This window comes from Amblyraja radiata, chromosome 16, assembly GCF_010909765.2.
Source record: "Amblyraja radiata isolate CabotCenter1 chromosome 16, sAmbRad1.1.pri, whole genome shotgun sequence".
Classification (NCBI taxonomy): Eukaryota; Metazoa; Chordata; class Chondrichthyes; order Rajiformes; family Rajidae; genus Amblyraja; species Amblyraja radiata.
In genome coordinates, this window is record NC_045971.1 from 15,591,046 (window position 1) to 15,605,457 (window position 14,412).

Sequence of the window (14,412 nt, forward strand, 5' to 3'; positions counted from 1 at the left end):
GGCAGGCGCGACCCCAAGAACAAGACGTACCTTGCACACCATCAGCTTCTGACCATACGGGGAGCGTGTTCCTCTGGAGCTGGAGCGGGGCTGGGCTGGAGTTGCTGATCTGGGATCTCCGTGCTTGCAGTGAGCCTGGGGGTCGGTGTCCCGATTAGGGGGCACAGCTCGGGCTGTGGGCAAACTGCCACTTGTCGCCGTAGCGGCCCATCGGGGAGCGGCTTCTGGTGGTCCTGATGTCTCCGGCCAGTTTGCAGTTTTCCTCTGGAGTTGGAACGGGGCTGGGCTGCTGCTGGCTGTGGGTCTCTGGGATCTCCGTGCTTGCAGTGGGCCTGGGAGTCGGTGTCCCGTTGGTCCTGACGTCTCCAGTGACTGGCATCGCCGACGTGAAGACAGTGCAAACCCCCGCGCCGGTGCAATGGGCGGGGAGCTGGAGAGGGTAGGGAAGGGGTCACACACATGGCCGGGAAGCAGAGGGGTGTAGGTGGGGTGAATTTGAAGGGAGCGACAATCTGCTGCTGCCTGCCCGCTGAGTTAAAAAGTTCCCACGCAATACTCACGATACACTGTGTATCATGAGTCTACCGTGGGAACTTTTTAACTCAGCGGGCAGGCAGCAGCATATTGTCAATTATTAACCCTCCCGCGCAATATACCCTCACCTTCTCTTTTATGAATGGGGATTTAGTTCCCCTTTCTTCAAGGACCGACCGGAGGTTCCGCTGTCACCTCTGCGGGCCGCCCTCGGTGAACGTTTTCAAGGACCTTTCTTCAAGGACCGAAAAAATGTCCGCTATTCGGAGGTTTTCGTTATTTGGATCTTCGGATAAAAGGTTGTGCACCTGTAGCAGCATCGATGGAGGAAAGCCACATTCATCAATAAACAGTAAAAACAGTCAGCCAACACCAGTACACACAGTCCATCTCTAAACTTCTTTAAATTTGACGTGTATTACAATACAAGTATCATTTTTAATAAACTGATTTATTTTGCTCGATTTACCTGCACACAAGGTTAATAATTTTTGGATTTCCATTCAATCCATTATAATTGTTTTAAAGCTTGTTCCAGGCAGTTTATTACGCACAGAAAAAGCTCAATCTCAAGGAAAGCTGCTCATGACACTGCCACCGACTGATAAGGCCTACTGGATATATCGGTGGCTAACCATGTGGACCGGGATCATGGCCGGAGGACTTTATCAAGGCACCACGATCTCGATGCACCCGGAAGGTCCCGCAGGCGCGGCAGATAGCCGAACCTGCCCGGAACTCGTTCGGATCCGCCAGAACGGTGGAAGCTGGACGGGAATGGAGGCAGTGTCCTGCATCAGACGGAGCCCGCGGCCAGAGCTGCGTCGAACGGAGTCGGAGGTTGCGCCACCAGGAACAAAGTAAGACCCGGCGAGAGGGGGGGGGGGGGGGAAGAGGAGGAGAGAACAAAGAGGACCCGGTGTGGGGGAGGGAGGAGAACAAAGGAGGACCTGGCGTGTGATACTTTGTGACTATGGGTCACACCTTGGGTATGCAAACAAAGAATTTCACTGTGACAATAAAGTATTCAATTCACAAACATTTCCATAAAAATTAAAAACATGTGGCCATATCCTTTGATCAAGGGAGTGACCAAGCTAAACAAGATGAACACCAATCAGGGAACTTATACTACCAGCCCTTAAAATATGACGTCATGCAAGTCCCTCTTGCAAAACCGGAGATTGGTTTGTGAACTTTGCACCTTAATATTCTAGGAATTGCTAACAAGACCAAATAAACAACAGCATGCTAATTATATAGTTTCCCTTCTTTTAATTATTCGCATTGACCCTCCTTTCCATTGACTACTTTAGCTAATCCATATCTTCGATTTGTAAATTAAAACACTATGTACCACACTAGGTACGCGAGCGCAAACACTCGGGTTTCAGTTTATCTTATCTTGGTTTGGACACCAAAAAATGTTGATGAGTGCAAATAAAGAAAGTAATTGCCTGCAAAGATCTCTCGTGGGTAAAAAATGCTTCAAATTGTACTTACAAAGGTGCAAGATATTGCTTTGTTTCTGCTTTGGTTTTCGATTCCTCTTCAATATCAGACTCCCCACCAGAGCTGCTCTCTGTAACATCGGAATCAAAAGCATTCTCACTGAATCGTAGTTTTGAGTCAGAGCTTGAAATAAATTTTTCAAGCCCTTTAGTCATTGAACTGCTCTTGAAGAAATTTACCAATGTTTCTGAAGCACTCTTGTTCCCTTTCCATGAAATGGAACTGGATTTACAGCCATAATTATTTTGTAAAGACCCATCCTGACGCTTCAAGCAATCCAAAGGTGGAAAATAGTGCGCAGTTTTCTCCACAAATCCTCCTAGTTGCTGTTGAACATGGCGCTCCACCTGCTTTACTTGCACAACTTCCAGTCGTTTCCGAAGTCTGTAGGCTCTTCTTCTGATTTCACTTTGTCTGGTCTGAGCCATCAAAGTCCTACTGTGAACCTCAGTGTCCAGAATATTGCAGGTGTTCATCTTGGAGGGAGAAAGACCACTCGGAGCATCAGCATTTCCAGAAATACCACCAGAGATCTCAGGCGAGGACATAACTTTAGTATTCGCAATACCATTTTCTCCAAACACTAAATGCCTGGCAAACTCTGATTTGTGTAAATCCTCATCAACAGTGTTCAATTGTTTGAATTTTCTTGGTTCCCCCGCCACATCTGTTTTTGTTACTTTACATGACATAATTGATGATAATTTACGGATATCTTCAGTTTGACTGGATCCAATAGCAGGAAGCCCTGAGGAAACTGTTTTCCCTCCAGGCTTTGCAACGTTCAAATCGTGATCTAGATGTAGACTGCCAGCAGATTTCTTGGCCAAGCCATTAACTGGTGGCTCTGGGGAAGGTGGCAGTGATGGATAACTGTTACCAGCATTCATAGTTTTAATAAGTTTAGGAGAAAATTCCACAGCTACCTGTCCATCAATCAGATCTGACCCAAGCACACCAGCTTCCAGCAAAGAATGGGACAGGACCGTATGAGTCTTGATAACTCCGTGCTTGCTTAAAGATCCTTGAAGTTTCACCGATTCTGGTGGTGGCGGTGGACGAGATCCTCCATCAAAGCAGCAACGTGGAGACAGCAACTTACACTGATCTTCCTTCCCAGTGTTATTGCGGAAATCCAGACTATGGTCATCTGCAAAAGCTTTTCTTCTGGTACTGTTATTAATGGAGTTGTTGTTGTCTGTGTCAGTTGTGCCTGAGGGAGAGAGGGATGAGGAAGGCGTCGCCAGTTTGAATCTATGGTGAGCTTCCGTTGCTGCTTCTGTGAGAGCAGGCGCCATCGCAGCCATGCAGCGCTGAGACACAGACACACTGGCCTCTCCAACCGCTGAGGCCAGTTCCACTCCTCCCTCCTAGCACTGGCAGTCTGAAAGAAAACATAAACAACTTATAATCCAAATCACAAAGTGCAACAATGGATATGACAATCTATGCATTCGCACACATTATCTGAGCACCAAGTTATCTCACAGGTTTGTTTTAAATCTTTACTTTCTTACCATAAACCTACCCTCTAGTTTTAGACTCTCCAAACCTGGAAAAAAAAAAGGCTGCAAACCTCCACTTTATCTATGCCCCCCGTGATTTTATAAACCTCCAAGATCACCCCTCAGCCTACTACTCTTCAAGGAAAACAATACCAGCTTATCAAGTCTCTCCTTATAACTCAAGCCCTCCAACCCGGCAACATCCATGAACTTTCTCTACTTTAATTACACCTTTCCTTTGGTATGGTAGTCAGAACTATACACAACTTTCCAGGTGCAGTCTCACCAATGTCTTGTACGACGAACATGAAGTTCAAAATCTTGTACTAATTGCCCTGACTGAAGGCCATCATGCCATATGCATCCTTCAGTGTCGACACTTTTCAGGGAACTATATACCTGTACCTGCAGATGTCTCTGTTCTGCAATTGTCCCCAGGATCTAGGCTGTTCATGGTGCATGACCCACCCTAGTATAAATTCCCAAAATTCATTACGTTGCACTTGCCTAATCCAAATTCTATTTACTATTTATTTCCCCACTTTCACATTTGATCTCAATCTTGCTACCTTAGACAGCCGTTTCATTGTCCACCACACCACCTTTTTTGGTGTCATCCACAAACTTACCAATCATGCCACTGACATTCCAATCGAATTCTTTACAGGTAGCCCCCAGGTTACAATTGGATTTAATTTCTGAGAACTGTTTGTAACGTGAAATGTTCCCAAATCAGAAATGAACAAAATCAGTGCAAGTGGGTCACAAAAACAACTATGACAGAAGAGTGAGAAGATGCAGAAAGAGTAGCTGCTATTCAGCCTCACTGTCTCAGTAAGCGAGCGTCACTGTGGGGAAAGACGCCACACAGAAATACCCCATTCCCACCCCATTACTTGGCATTGTTTACTTGTACAGCCAGGCGGCATTGTTGCAACAACCGTGGCAACTTGCCACTTAGTGTTATGTGAATGTACAGGTGCACAACCTTTTATCCGAAAGCCTTGGGACCAGACACTTTTCGTAATTCAGAATTTGTCGGTCTTCGGAATGGAAATTTTTTAGCGTAGATTTTAATGGCTGGCTCAGTGGTAGAGTGCTCGGCTCATATCCGCAAGGTCGCGAGTTTGCGCCTTGATCCTGGCAGTTACTCGATCGCGAGTTTGAGTCTTCAGTGTCGTTTTTTCTTGCAGAATAAATGTTTGTATGAAATACAGTGTAGGAGAAGTGTACTGACTGTGTGGGCAGAACTTTGGAAGTGATTGCCCACCAGTCTAAAAAGCCGCTGTGTCTCCCTGTCCCTGGGATAGCAGGGGGCGATCAAACAGCACAATACCCCCCCTCCCCCTCCAACTCCAGAGGAATCCGCTCCCCGATGGGCCGCTACCAAAGATCATAGAGGAGCTCCTCTATGATCTTTGGCCGCTACAGCGACAAGTGACAGTTCGCCCACAGCCCGAGCTGCGCCCCCTCATCCGCCACCCCAAGAACAAGACTACCTTGCACACCATCAGCTTCTGCCCCTACGTGTTCCTCTGGAGTTGGAGCGGGGCTGGGCTGGAGTTGCTGCTGGCTGTGGGTCTCTGGGATCTCCGTGCTTGCAGTGGGCCTGGGGGTCGGTGGGCGGCGGTGGGAGCTGTGGACCTACGGACCTACCTCCGTGGAGCTAGCCAGCTTCGGAGCGTGGAGAGTTGCGGGGGCGAGCTGCTGCGACCCGACTCCGGTGGATGGTGACACCGGGAGCTCGCGGGTCTCCGGTGGGAGACTGCTTTGCGGGGCACCGGCAGCGGCGACTTCTCCCGCCCGAATTACGGGGTTGAGAGTGACCTGGAGGGGGGCCTTACAACGCCCGGCGCGGCTGTAAATTGTCGCGGACTTGCTAGCGCCCGCCAGGGGCTCCAACATCAAGACCGGGGCAGGGCCCTACATCTCCCGGCGTGGCTTTGAGTGGCCGCTCCCCGATGGGCCCCTACGACGCCCCGAGCTGCGCCCCGTGTTCCGCAACCCAGGTTCCTCTGTAGTTGGAGTGGGGCTGGGCTGGGCTGCTGTTGACTGTGGGTCTCTGGGATCTCCGTGCTTGCGGTGGGCCTGGTGGTCGGTGTCCAATTGGTCCTGACACGGTCCTGCTGCAATCGCCGACGTGAAGACAGTGCAAAGCCCCCGCGCCGGTGCAATGGGCGGGGAGCTGGAGAGGGGAGGGAAGGGGTCACACACATGGCCAGGAAGCAGAGGGGTGTAGGTGGGGTGATACTGAAGCGAGCGACAATCTGCTGCTGCCTGCCCCGCTGAGTTAAAAAGTTCCCACGCAAGACTCACGAAACACTGTATATCGTGAGTCTACTGTGGGAACTTTTTAATTCAGCGGGCAGGCAGCAGCATATTGTCAATTATTAACCCTCCCGCGCAATACACCCTCATCTTCTCTTTTATGAATGGGGATTTAGTTCCCCTTTCTTCGAGGACCGACCGAAGGTTCCGCTGTCACCTCTGCGGGCCGCCCTCGGTGAACGTTTTCAAGGACCTTTCTTCAAGGACCGAAAAAATGGCCGCTATTCGGAGGTTTTCGTTATTTGGATCTTCGGATAAAAGGTTGTGCACCTGTATTTCAAAATTCCCAATAAATGGCACATCCACTGAAAAAGCTCAAACTCAAAGTTTCTTTGAGTTATGCAGCCTGGAGACAGGTTCTACAGCCATCAACCCCAAACTATCCCACCACGCATCTATTTCACTTTTTTATTCTCCCTTAATTCCTGCTCAAATTCTATCACTGGCCTAAAGGCTCAGGGTACTTTACAGTGGCTAATTAACCTACCAACCCATATGTTGTTGGAATGTGGGAGAAATCCAGAACATCTAAAGGAAACCTACACGGTCAAAAGAAGAATGTATAAACTCAGCTACAAAAATTGAGATTGAGCCCAGGTCACTAGTACCAATGTGCGACTCTTAAGTGTCTACTTAAGGAGTCCCCTCGAGATTGAGAATGACTTGTTATTTTCCCCAGAGTTCTAAATTGAGGCAATGTAGAAATTGCAGACTCCTCTGCAGATGGGGCAAGTGGTGGTGTTTTGTTATGGCAAGTTTTTATGGTGCTGCATTACCAATGCATAGCCTGGAATCATTCAAGGCCATTCTGCATACTCATTTTCTATGGGCTAGAAGTTCCCATGAGTCAATGTTCAAATCAAATCAACCTTTATTGTCATCTTGCAAAGCAACAGTTGTACAGTGCAAAATGAGAAGACGTTTCCCAGGGAATACCGGAGTTTCTTCAAGGAAGTTGCACTTCTTCAAGGAAGTTCTCAGCCATTCTAAAATCGCATTTGCTCTAAAGTCCCCGTGTGGCAAAGCTCGGAACAGAATGAACTGTCATGGAATCTAATGTCTGACTTCAAATGATGTGCCGCACCTAACATAAATGAACAGGAGTAACTAGGACTCAATAGTTTCCTGGGATCTCTATGGAACCTCTGTTGTCTTTAAATGTCACATGGGCGAATTCAAATGAGTGGATGTAGAATTTGAGCAATGAGTTCAAAATTGCCCAATTCCAAAACCCAGAAGTAAAACCCAAAACACAAGAGTGTTTCACTGTCATGTATCCCAGATGGGACAATGAAATTCTTACTTGCTGCAGCACAACAGAATATGTGAATATGTAAACACATGCACACGGTTCTTTTAAATAAATTAATTCACAAGATTCAGGGGAAAAACAAGGACATCATCATGACTGAGCCAATGACAATAATTTGTAAAGAAACCAAATAATGCCGAAAGTAGACAAAAATGCTGGGGAAACTCAGCGGGTGAGGCAGCATCTATGGAGCGAAGGAATAGGTGACGTTTCGGGTCGAGACCCTTCTTCAGACTCTGTTGTCACAGGGTCTGAAGAAGGGTCTCGACCCGAAACATCACCTATTCCTTCGCTCCATAGATACTGCCTCACTCGCTGAGTTTCTCCAGATTTTTGTCTACCTTCGATATTTCCAGCATCTGAAGTTCTTAAAAATAATGCAGAAACATCAGTTGGCTCAGCAAAGTATTCTTCCAGATGGATCCATTCATCATTTGTTGAGGGGATGACAGAGGGTAAAAAGAAATGTGACAATATTGAGCTGAGGTCTTATAAATTCCCCAGAGGTGCAAAATTTGTTTGTAATGACTTCAGAGAAATCTGGACAACTTCTCAAGGGTATCCTTCTTAATGATGCTGCACTGGATTAAGCCATGTCCTTTCTTCAGCCTCTGGCCTACATTACTAATTTTGTACTTTGTAAACTTTCAGTACCTGCCCACAGACATGCTTGTTCTGAGCCACCATATCGCCTTTGGAAAACAATTTAATTTGCAAAGCAGAAAAGCATATCAAAAGCAGCAACTAATGGTGGTCAAAGACACAAGGTGAATAAAATATATTGTGACCCTTGCCCAACAATAAATTGGGTTACAGAATTTGCAAAGCACTCTACACATGTTTGATGTACGGAATAAAATATGCTCTCACAACTTAAAAAAAGTAAATAAATCAACACAATTCTTTCTAATTCACATTTCTTGATGGGTACACAATTTCTTTCTAATTCACATTTCTTGATGGGTACACAGGTGACGCAGCTTCATATTATGGACATTTTAGAAACATCCCATTTCTTTAGGAAAACCCCTCCAAGTGCAGCAACTCAGGGAAGTCAAAAACATATGGTGGATAAAATATATTACGTAAACGCCAACTGCGAGGAAGCAGAGATGTTGAAGCACTACAGCAAGCAACTGCAGAAAATGTAATCTTGGGATAAAAAATAAATGTTGTGGCTTGAGAGGAAGATGGGAGAAGCTTTCTTTTTGCTCAATTAAAAAAATCACAAAAGTGTAACAAAAATTTTCAAGCTGAAAATATACAATTGGTAATTTAACACAACGCTTGTAGTCTGCAGTTTTACTTTTAATGTCTTCTTCAGCAACTGACAATTCAATTTAACATCCCTAACAACTGCAGAAAACATTTTAGTTTCCTGCTGGTCAAACATGCAATTTATATGCTACTTTGGACACTGGATAAGGCATATCAATATTAGAGGTGTATACATCTACAAATGAGTACATGCTAAGCCAAAGAATCATCAGAACACTCCTTAAATTACTCATCACCTCACATTACTCCCACCAGCAATTTGACAGGACCATAACTGTTCCAATCAACACAGCACCAGACACCGCAATGACCATTCCACAAAAATACTCAAATCAAAATGTGTTTTTGCTGGATTTTTGGGGGTTATGGCCTGCCCTTTCAAAATTTGGAGTGTTGCATTCCATGAAAACTATTTTGGCAATCATCGATGAAGTATCCTGACCTAAAACATCGACTAAACTTCCATTTTTAGTTTAGCTCAGAGATACAGCGTGGAAACAAGGCCTTCAGCCCACTGAGTCCACGCCGACCAACTATCACCCTAGTTTTATGGTATCCAGGCTTTACATCCTACGCCCGAGGGGCAATTTACAGAGGCCAATGAACCTACAAACCTGTACATCTTTGGAATGTGGTAGGAAACAGGAGCGCCCGGAGAAAACCCATGCGGTCACAGCTGTTGGAAGAGGAAATTTTAAATCAACTGACCTTTGAATTGCAACAAAAATCTGATTACAGAAGTTTGCCCTGACAGAATTCAGAAATCACCATTCGAGGTATGGAATAAAATCCACTTTCACAGAATTTTGAGGGGAAAAAGTAAATAAATCAACACAATTTCTTTCCCATTCCATTTTTGACACCTGCACGTTATGAAAAATCGCAAAACGTCTCATTTTTCTAACACCAATCGCCCCACTGTAATTGGGGGTCACTTGTATTGCCAATGTACGTATAGAGTTGTCAGTCTAGAGGAGATTACAAAATAGAGATTGATCGAGATGCAACATTTCGGGTCAGGACTTTTCTTCAGACTGACCACAGGGGGAGGAAAAACCTGGAAGAGAGATAGGTATTGGACAAAGCCTGCCAACTGATAGGTGGATGCAGGTGAGGGAGGTTTTGACTGGCAGATGAGGGCCTGAGATTGGAGGGTTACAAAAGGTTGTGAGATAAGGAGAGAAAAGGCACGAAACATGGTCAGAGGAAGGAATATGGGTGGAAGGGGAAAGGGTTGTTGTTGCTTAGATACCTAAATTGGAGAATTCATAGAAACATAGAAAATAGGTGCAGGAGTAGGCCATTCGGCCCTTCGAGCCAGCACCGCCATTCATTGCGATCATGGCTGATATTCAATGTTCATACAGTTGCAAGCTCCCCAGTGGAATACAAGGAGCTGTTCCTCCAGTTTATGTGTGGTCTCACTCTGGCAGTGAAGAGACCCAGGACAAAAAGGTCAGCATACAAACAGGAAGGGGAGTTAAAAGCATTAGTAACCAGGAGATCCAGCAGACCATGGCAGACCAAATGCAAGTTATGGAGTCAGAGTCATATAGCATTGAAAGTGACCCTTCAGCTCGACTTGCACAGACCAATCTACATCTCCCATCAACACAAGTTCCTGTGTTTGGCCCATATCCCTCCAAAGCTATCCTATCCTATCCATAAATAAGTGTTCAGTCATATAGTCACCTCGTCTACTCTTGGTCTCGCCAATGTAAAGGAGGCAACATCGGGAGCACCAAATGCAATAGATGCGAATGCAGTAAATGAGATTAGAGGAGGTGCACATGAACCTCTGCTTCATCTGGAAGGACTGCTAGGGTCCCTGGATGGATGCAAGAGAGGTGGTACCGGCAGAGTTGTTATGTCTCCTGCGGACGCCGGGGAAAGTTCCTTGGGAGGGCGCGGTTTGGGTGGGATGAGTGAATTAAGCAGTCTTTGGAGAAAGCAGAAAGGGGTGGGGACTGGAAGATGTGACTGTCAGTGCAATCACATTGAAGGTGGGGGAAATGGAGAATGATCACGTGTTTGGTGTGGAGTGATTGGTGTTGATAGTTTTGCGTGTACTTTATTGAGGTAATAAACACTATTAACATAAACACACTCTGTCCCTTGTCCAAAGTAGCACATGTAGGCATCCTAGTTAACAAGTAAACAACATATATGGCTGCAATATGATGAATATGAAGGTATTAAGCCTTCGCCAAGGTGTCAGGTTTTTCCTGATTACAATCCCACGAGCCTGAACAATTTTCAGTTTTGGACACTCATCCCTTATTTTCTACAGTACCATAATAACGATGCAGAGTATTAATGCACAGCTAATGTTAAATAATCTCAAAATTCTGACGGTTGCACTTCAGACATATGACGTTTAATGGAATACTGGGACAAAATGAATATATGTTACTGCCATGGGGACTTTACAGTAAAGCCAAATGGACAGATTAAGTGAATAGGAAAGTTGGTAAATCGAATCTAGGTGGTCATGTAAAACATAGAACAGCACAGGAACATGTCCTTCAGCCCACAATGTCTGCGCTGAAAATAATGCCAAGTTAACTTAATCTCCTCTGTGTGCATGTGATCCATATCCCTTCATTTGCGGCAATAGTGTATTTGGGGACGGAGGGGGGTGAAGAGACATTATCTTCTTTGGAAGGAAGAACATTTCCATCCTTGTTTAAAATAGTTACACTCAAATATCACAGTACAAAGGAATCTGGGGATATTAGCACAAGAAATACAAGGGTTAGTATTTATTGGAATATTGGGATTCTGTGTAAGAGTTCTGAAATGGAATTTTAATGAGTCTTTACAGGGTGCTGATAGGACAGCAACTAAAATACTGGCCACCGTTTTGGTCTCCACATTTAAGAAAGTGCGTGCATTGAAGTCAGAACTGAGAAAGTCCAGAAGCTTCATTCCTACGACAAGAAAGTTATATGAAAAAATGGTGAGCTTATATTCATTGAAGCTGGTTTTATTGAAACATGCAAGACTGTCAGGGGAGGAATGACAGGACAGTTGCCAAAAAATGTTTCCCATTGCAGGATTATCAATGCAACACTATGAGAGGAAGAGGTGCCCATTTTGGTCAGAGGGGCTGAGGAATATCTGGGAATCTACAACCCTAGATGCTGTGGAGACCGTGTCAGTGAATATATTCACGATGAAGACTGACAAAGATCACCTCTCATCCTTCTAAACTCCAGAGTATACAAGACCAGCCGCTCCATTGGGCTTGTATACTCTGGAGTTTAGTGTGGAGTGATTGGTGTTGATAGTTTTGCGTGTACTTATTGAGGAAATAAGCACTACTTATTTCCTCAAAGTAGTGGAAATAAGATGTATTTCAAGATGTATTAGAATATAAGAATGAGAAAGTGGTTTACTCTGCCAAATTGTTTCAGCCATGATTTTATTGAATGTTGGAGCAGGCAAAAGTTCCAATTCAATGTGACAATTGCAACTTATCTAAATTCTTTTCAACTTTCTCTCCCATTTGCCCAAACCCTACTTTATTTATCATGACAGCATGATCTTTAATGCGCACATTTAAAATGTTAAAAGCAGCTTCATTGCTCTGAAGAAACACATAGAGGATAGACTGAGGAGGGGATCTGAACACCATCGCAGTGTCCTGTCTGCTGGAAGAAACAAGCTCAGTTCTGGAATATATTTTTGACCCCAACTGTACCAGTCAGCGCCACAAAAGCAACCAGAACTATATCAATTGTAAATGAGTAAAGCCATGGCATTAGCTGAGTACATAAATATATTGTAGCATCTCAAGGTGAAGTGCCATCTAATTTGAAATAGACACCCAATTATTTTACTTGTGCTTTACACACAGGGTGCTCAGGTATTGCTGTAATCATGAATTGGTGCTGGTTCTTGACTTATTTTTTAAATTTGTTTTGCACTATGCAAACCAATATCAACCCGATTTGGAGTTTGAGAGTTAAATCAGAGTTCTTGATGTGCGTAGCTGCCTCCTTTTGGAATATAGTCTGCTGAACCTGCCAAAGGAGGGCTTTGATACAGTGGAAGTTGGCAAAGTTTACAGGACATCAGTCTCTAGCAGTGATGTCCAGTAAACTTTGCTAACTGCCACTGAGTACCAATGCCCTACATTGATGGCACGTTCAACAGACTTATTCCAAAAAGAGGCAGCTCCACACATCAAGAACACTTTGCTATGAGAATGCAGGGTGACTTGGACAGGTTGGGTGAGTGGGCAGATGCAGTTTAATGTGCGTAAATGTGAGGTTATCCACTTTAGTAGCAAAAACAGGAAGGCAGATTATTATCTAAATGGTGTCAAGTTGGGAAAAGGGGAAGTACAACGAGATCTGGGGGTCCTTGTTCATCAGTCAATGAAAGTAAGTATGCTGGTACAGCAGGCATTGAAGAAAGCAAATGGTATGTTGGCTTCATAACAAGAGGAGTTGAGTATGGGAGCAAAGAGGTCCTTCTGCAGTTGTATAGGGCCCTAGTGAGACCCACCTGGAGTATTGTGTGCAGTTTTGGTCCCCTAATTTGAGGAAGGACATTCTTGCTATTGAGGGAGTGCAGCGTAGGTTTACAAGGTTAATTCCTTGGATGGCGAGACTGTCATATGCTGAGAGAATGGAGCGGCTGGGCTTGTATTCTCTGGAGTTCAGAAGGATGAGAGGGTATCTTAATGAAACATATAAGATTATTAAGGGTTTGGACATGCTAGAGGCAGGAAACATGTTCCTGATGTTGGGAGTCCAGAACCAGGGGCCACAGTTTAAGAATAAGGGGTAAGCCATTTAGAACGGAGACGAGGAAACACTTTTCACACAGAGAGTGTGAGTCTGTGGAATTCTTTGCCTCAGAGGGCAGTGGAGGCCGGTTCTCTGGATACTTTCAAGTGAGAGCTAGATAGGGCTCTTAAAGATAGTGGCGTCAGGGGATATGGGGAGAAGGCAGGAACGGGGTACTGATTGGGGATGATCAGCCATTGAATGGCACTGCTGGCTCAAAGGGCCGAATGGCCTACTCCTGCACCTATTGTCTATAACACTCTCAAAATCCAAATCTAGTTGATATTGGCTTGCTTTGTGCAAAACAAATCAAATAACAGTCAAGAACCAACTCCAGTTCATCATTACAGCAATACCAACAGGAGGAAATATTCTGATTTCTCACAAACAAAATTAACTTCCTGCTCTGTGCTTGCTCAGATGCCTGGAAACTAAACTTCATATTGGAAAGGATAAACAACATCCATGCTTCATCCTATCATTCCAGTCAAAACAATGTTTAATCTTTTGGTGCCAATTTAGGAAATGTGGTATCACAAGAAATTTCATTCTCAGCTTCGGAAAAATATTTCAATCAATGTAAAGCAAAAATGAGATGCCACAAATTAACAGCTCTTGAAGACAGGAACAAAATTAAAGGATCCAATAAGAATTTCACTCACTTGCAACCTTTTTGCTTTGCACAATTTACCCAAAAGCATCGAGGTCACAACACAAAGTTTGGTAGGAATTCAGTGGGCAAGATAACATATGTGCAGAGAATTGACAGCAGACGTTTCAGACTAGGTCCTGACCCAAACCATCATCTGCCCATCCCTCTTCAGATGCTGCCTAACCTGCTGAGATCATCCAGCACTGTATTTCGCTGAAGATTCCAGCATCTGCAGTTCTTGGGTCTTAATGCTTGTTAGACACCACTAACAACAAACGAGACACCATAGCAGCTTATTGCAAATTCTAACATGTTTGGCTGATTATAGTACTTCTAGCAAGTATACTTAAGTGATGAAATCAAAAGATGAACAGAAGGTAATTGTATTAGAATAATGCTCCTCCCTAACCATCATCAACATTAAGTGGAATAAATAGTTACTCTAAAAATATATAACAGTGGAGAAACTTGGAGAGGCCTGGACCAACGTCACGG

At 44.6% G+C, this 14,412-nt stretch overlaps 1 protein-coding gene across 5 annotated transcripts in view; it reads right to left on the minus strand.

Moving 5' to 3' along the window:
* Window positions 1-14,412, minus strand: part of kansl1 (KAT8 regulatory NSL complex subunit 1) — an 89,467-nt gene that overhangs the window by 57,106 nt on the left and 17,949 nt on the right. For all 5 annotated transcript variants that reach the window (XM_033035192.1, XM_033035194.1, XM_033035195.1 and 2 more), the window contains one exon: window positions 2,038-3,430. In XM_033035192.1, coding sequence (XP_032891083.1) covers window positions 2,038-3,353 — 1,316 coding nt within the window. In that variant the 5' untranslated portion in view covers window positions 3,354-3,430. The remainder of the gene's footprint in view (window positions 1-2,037; window positions 3,431-14,412) is intronic.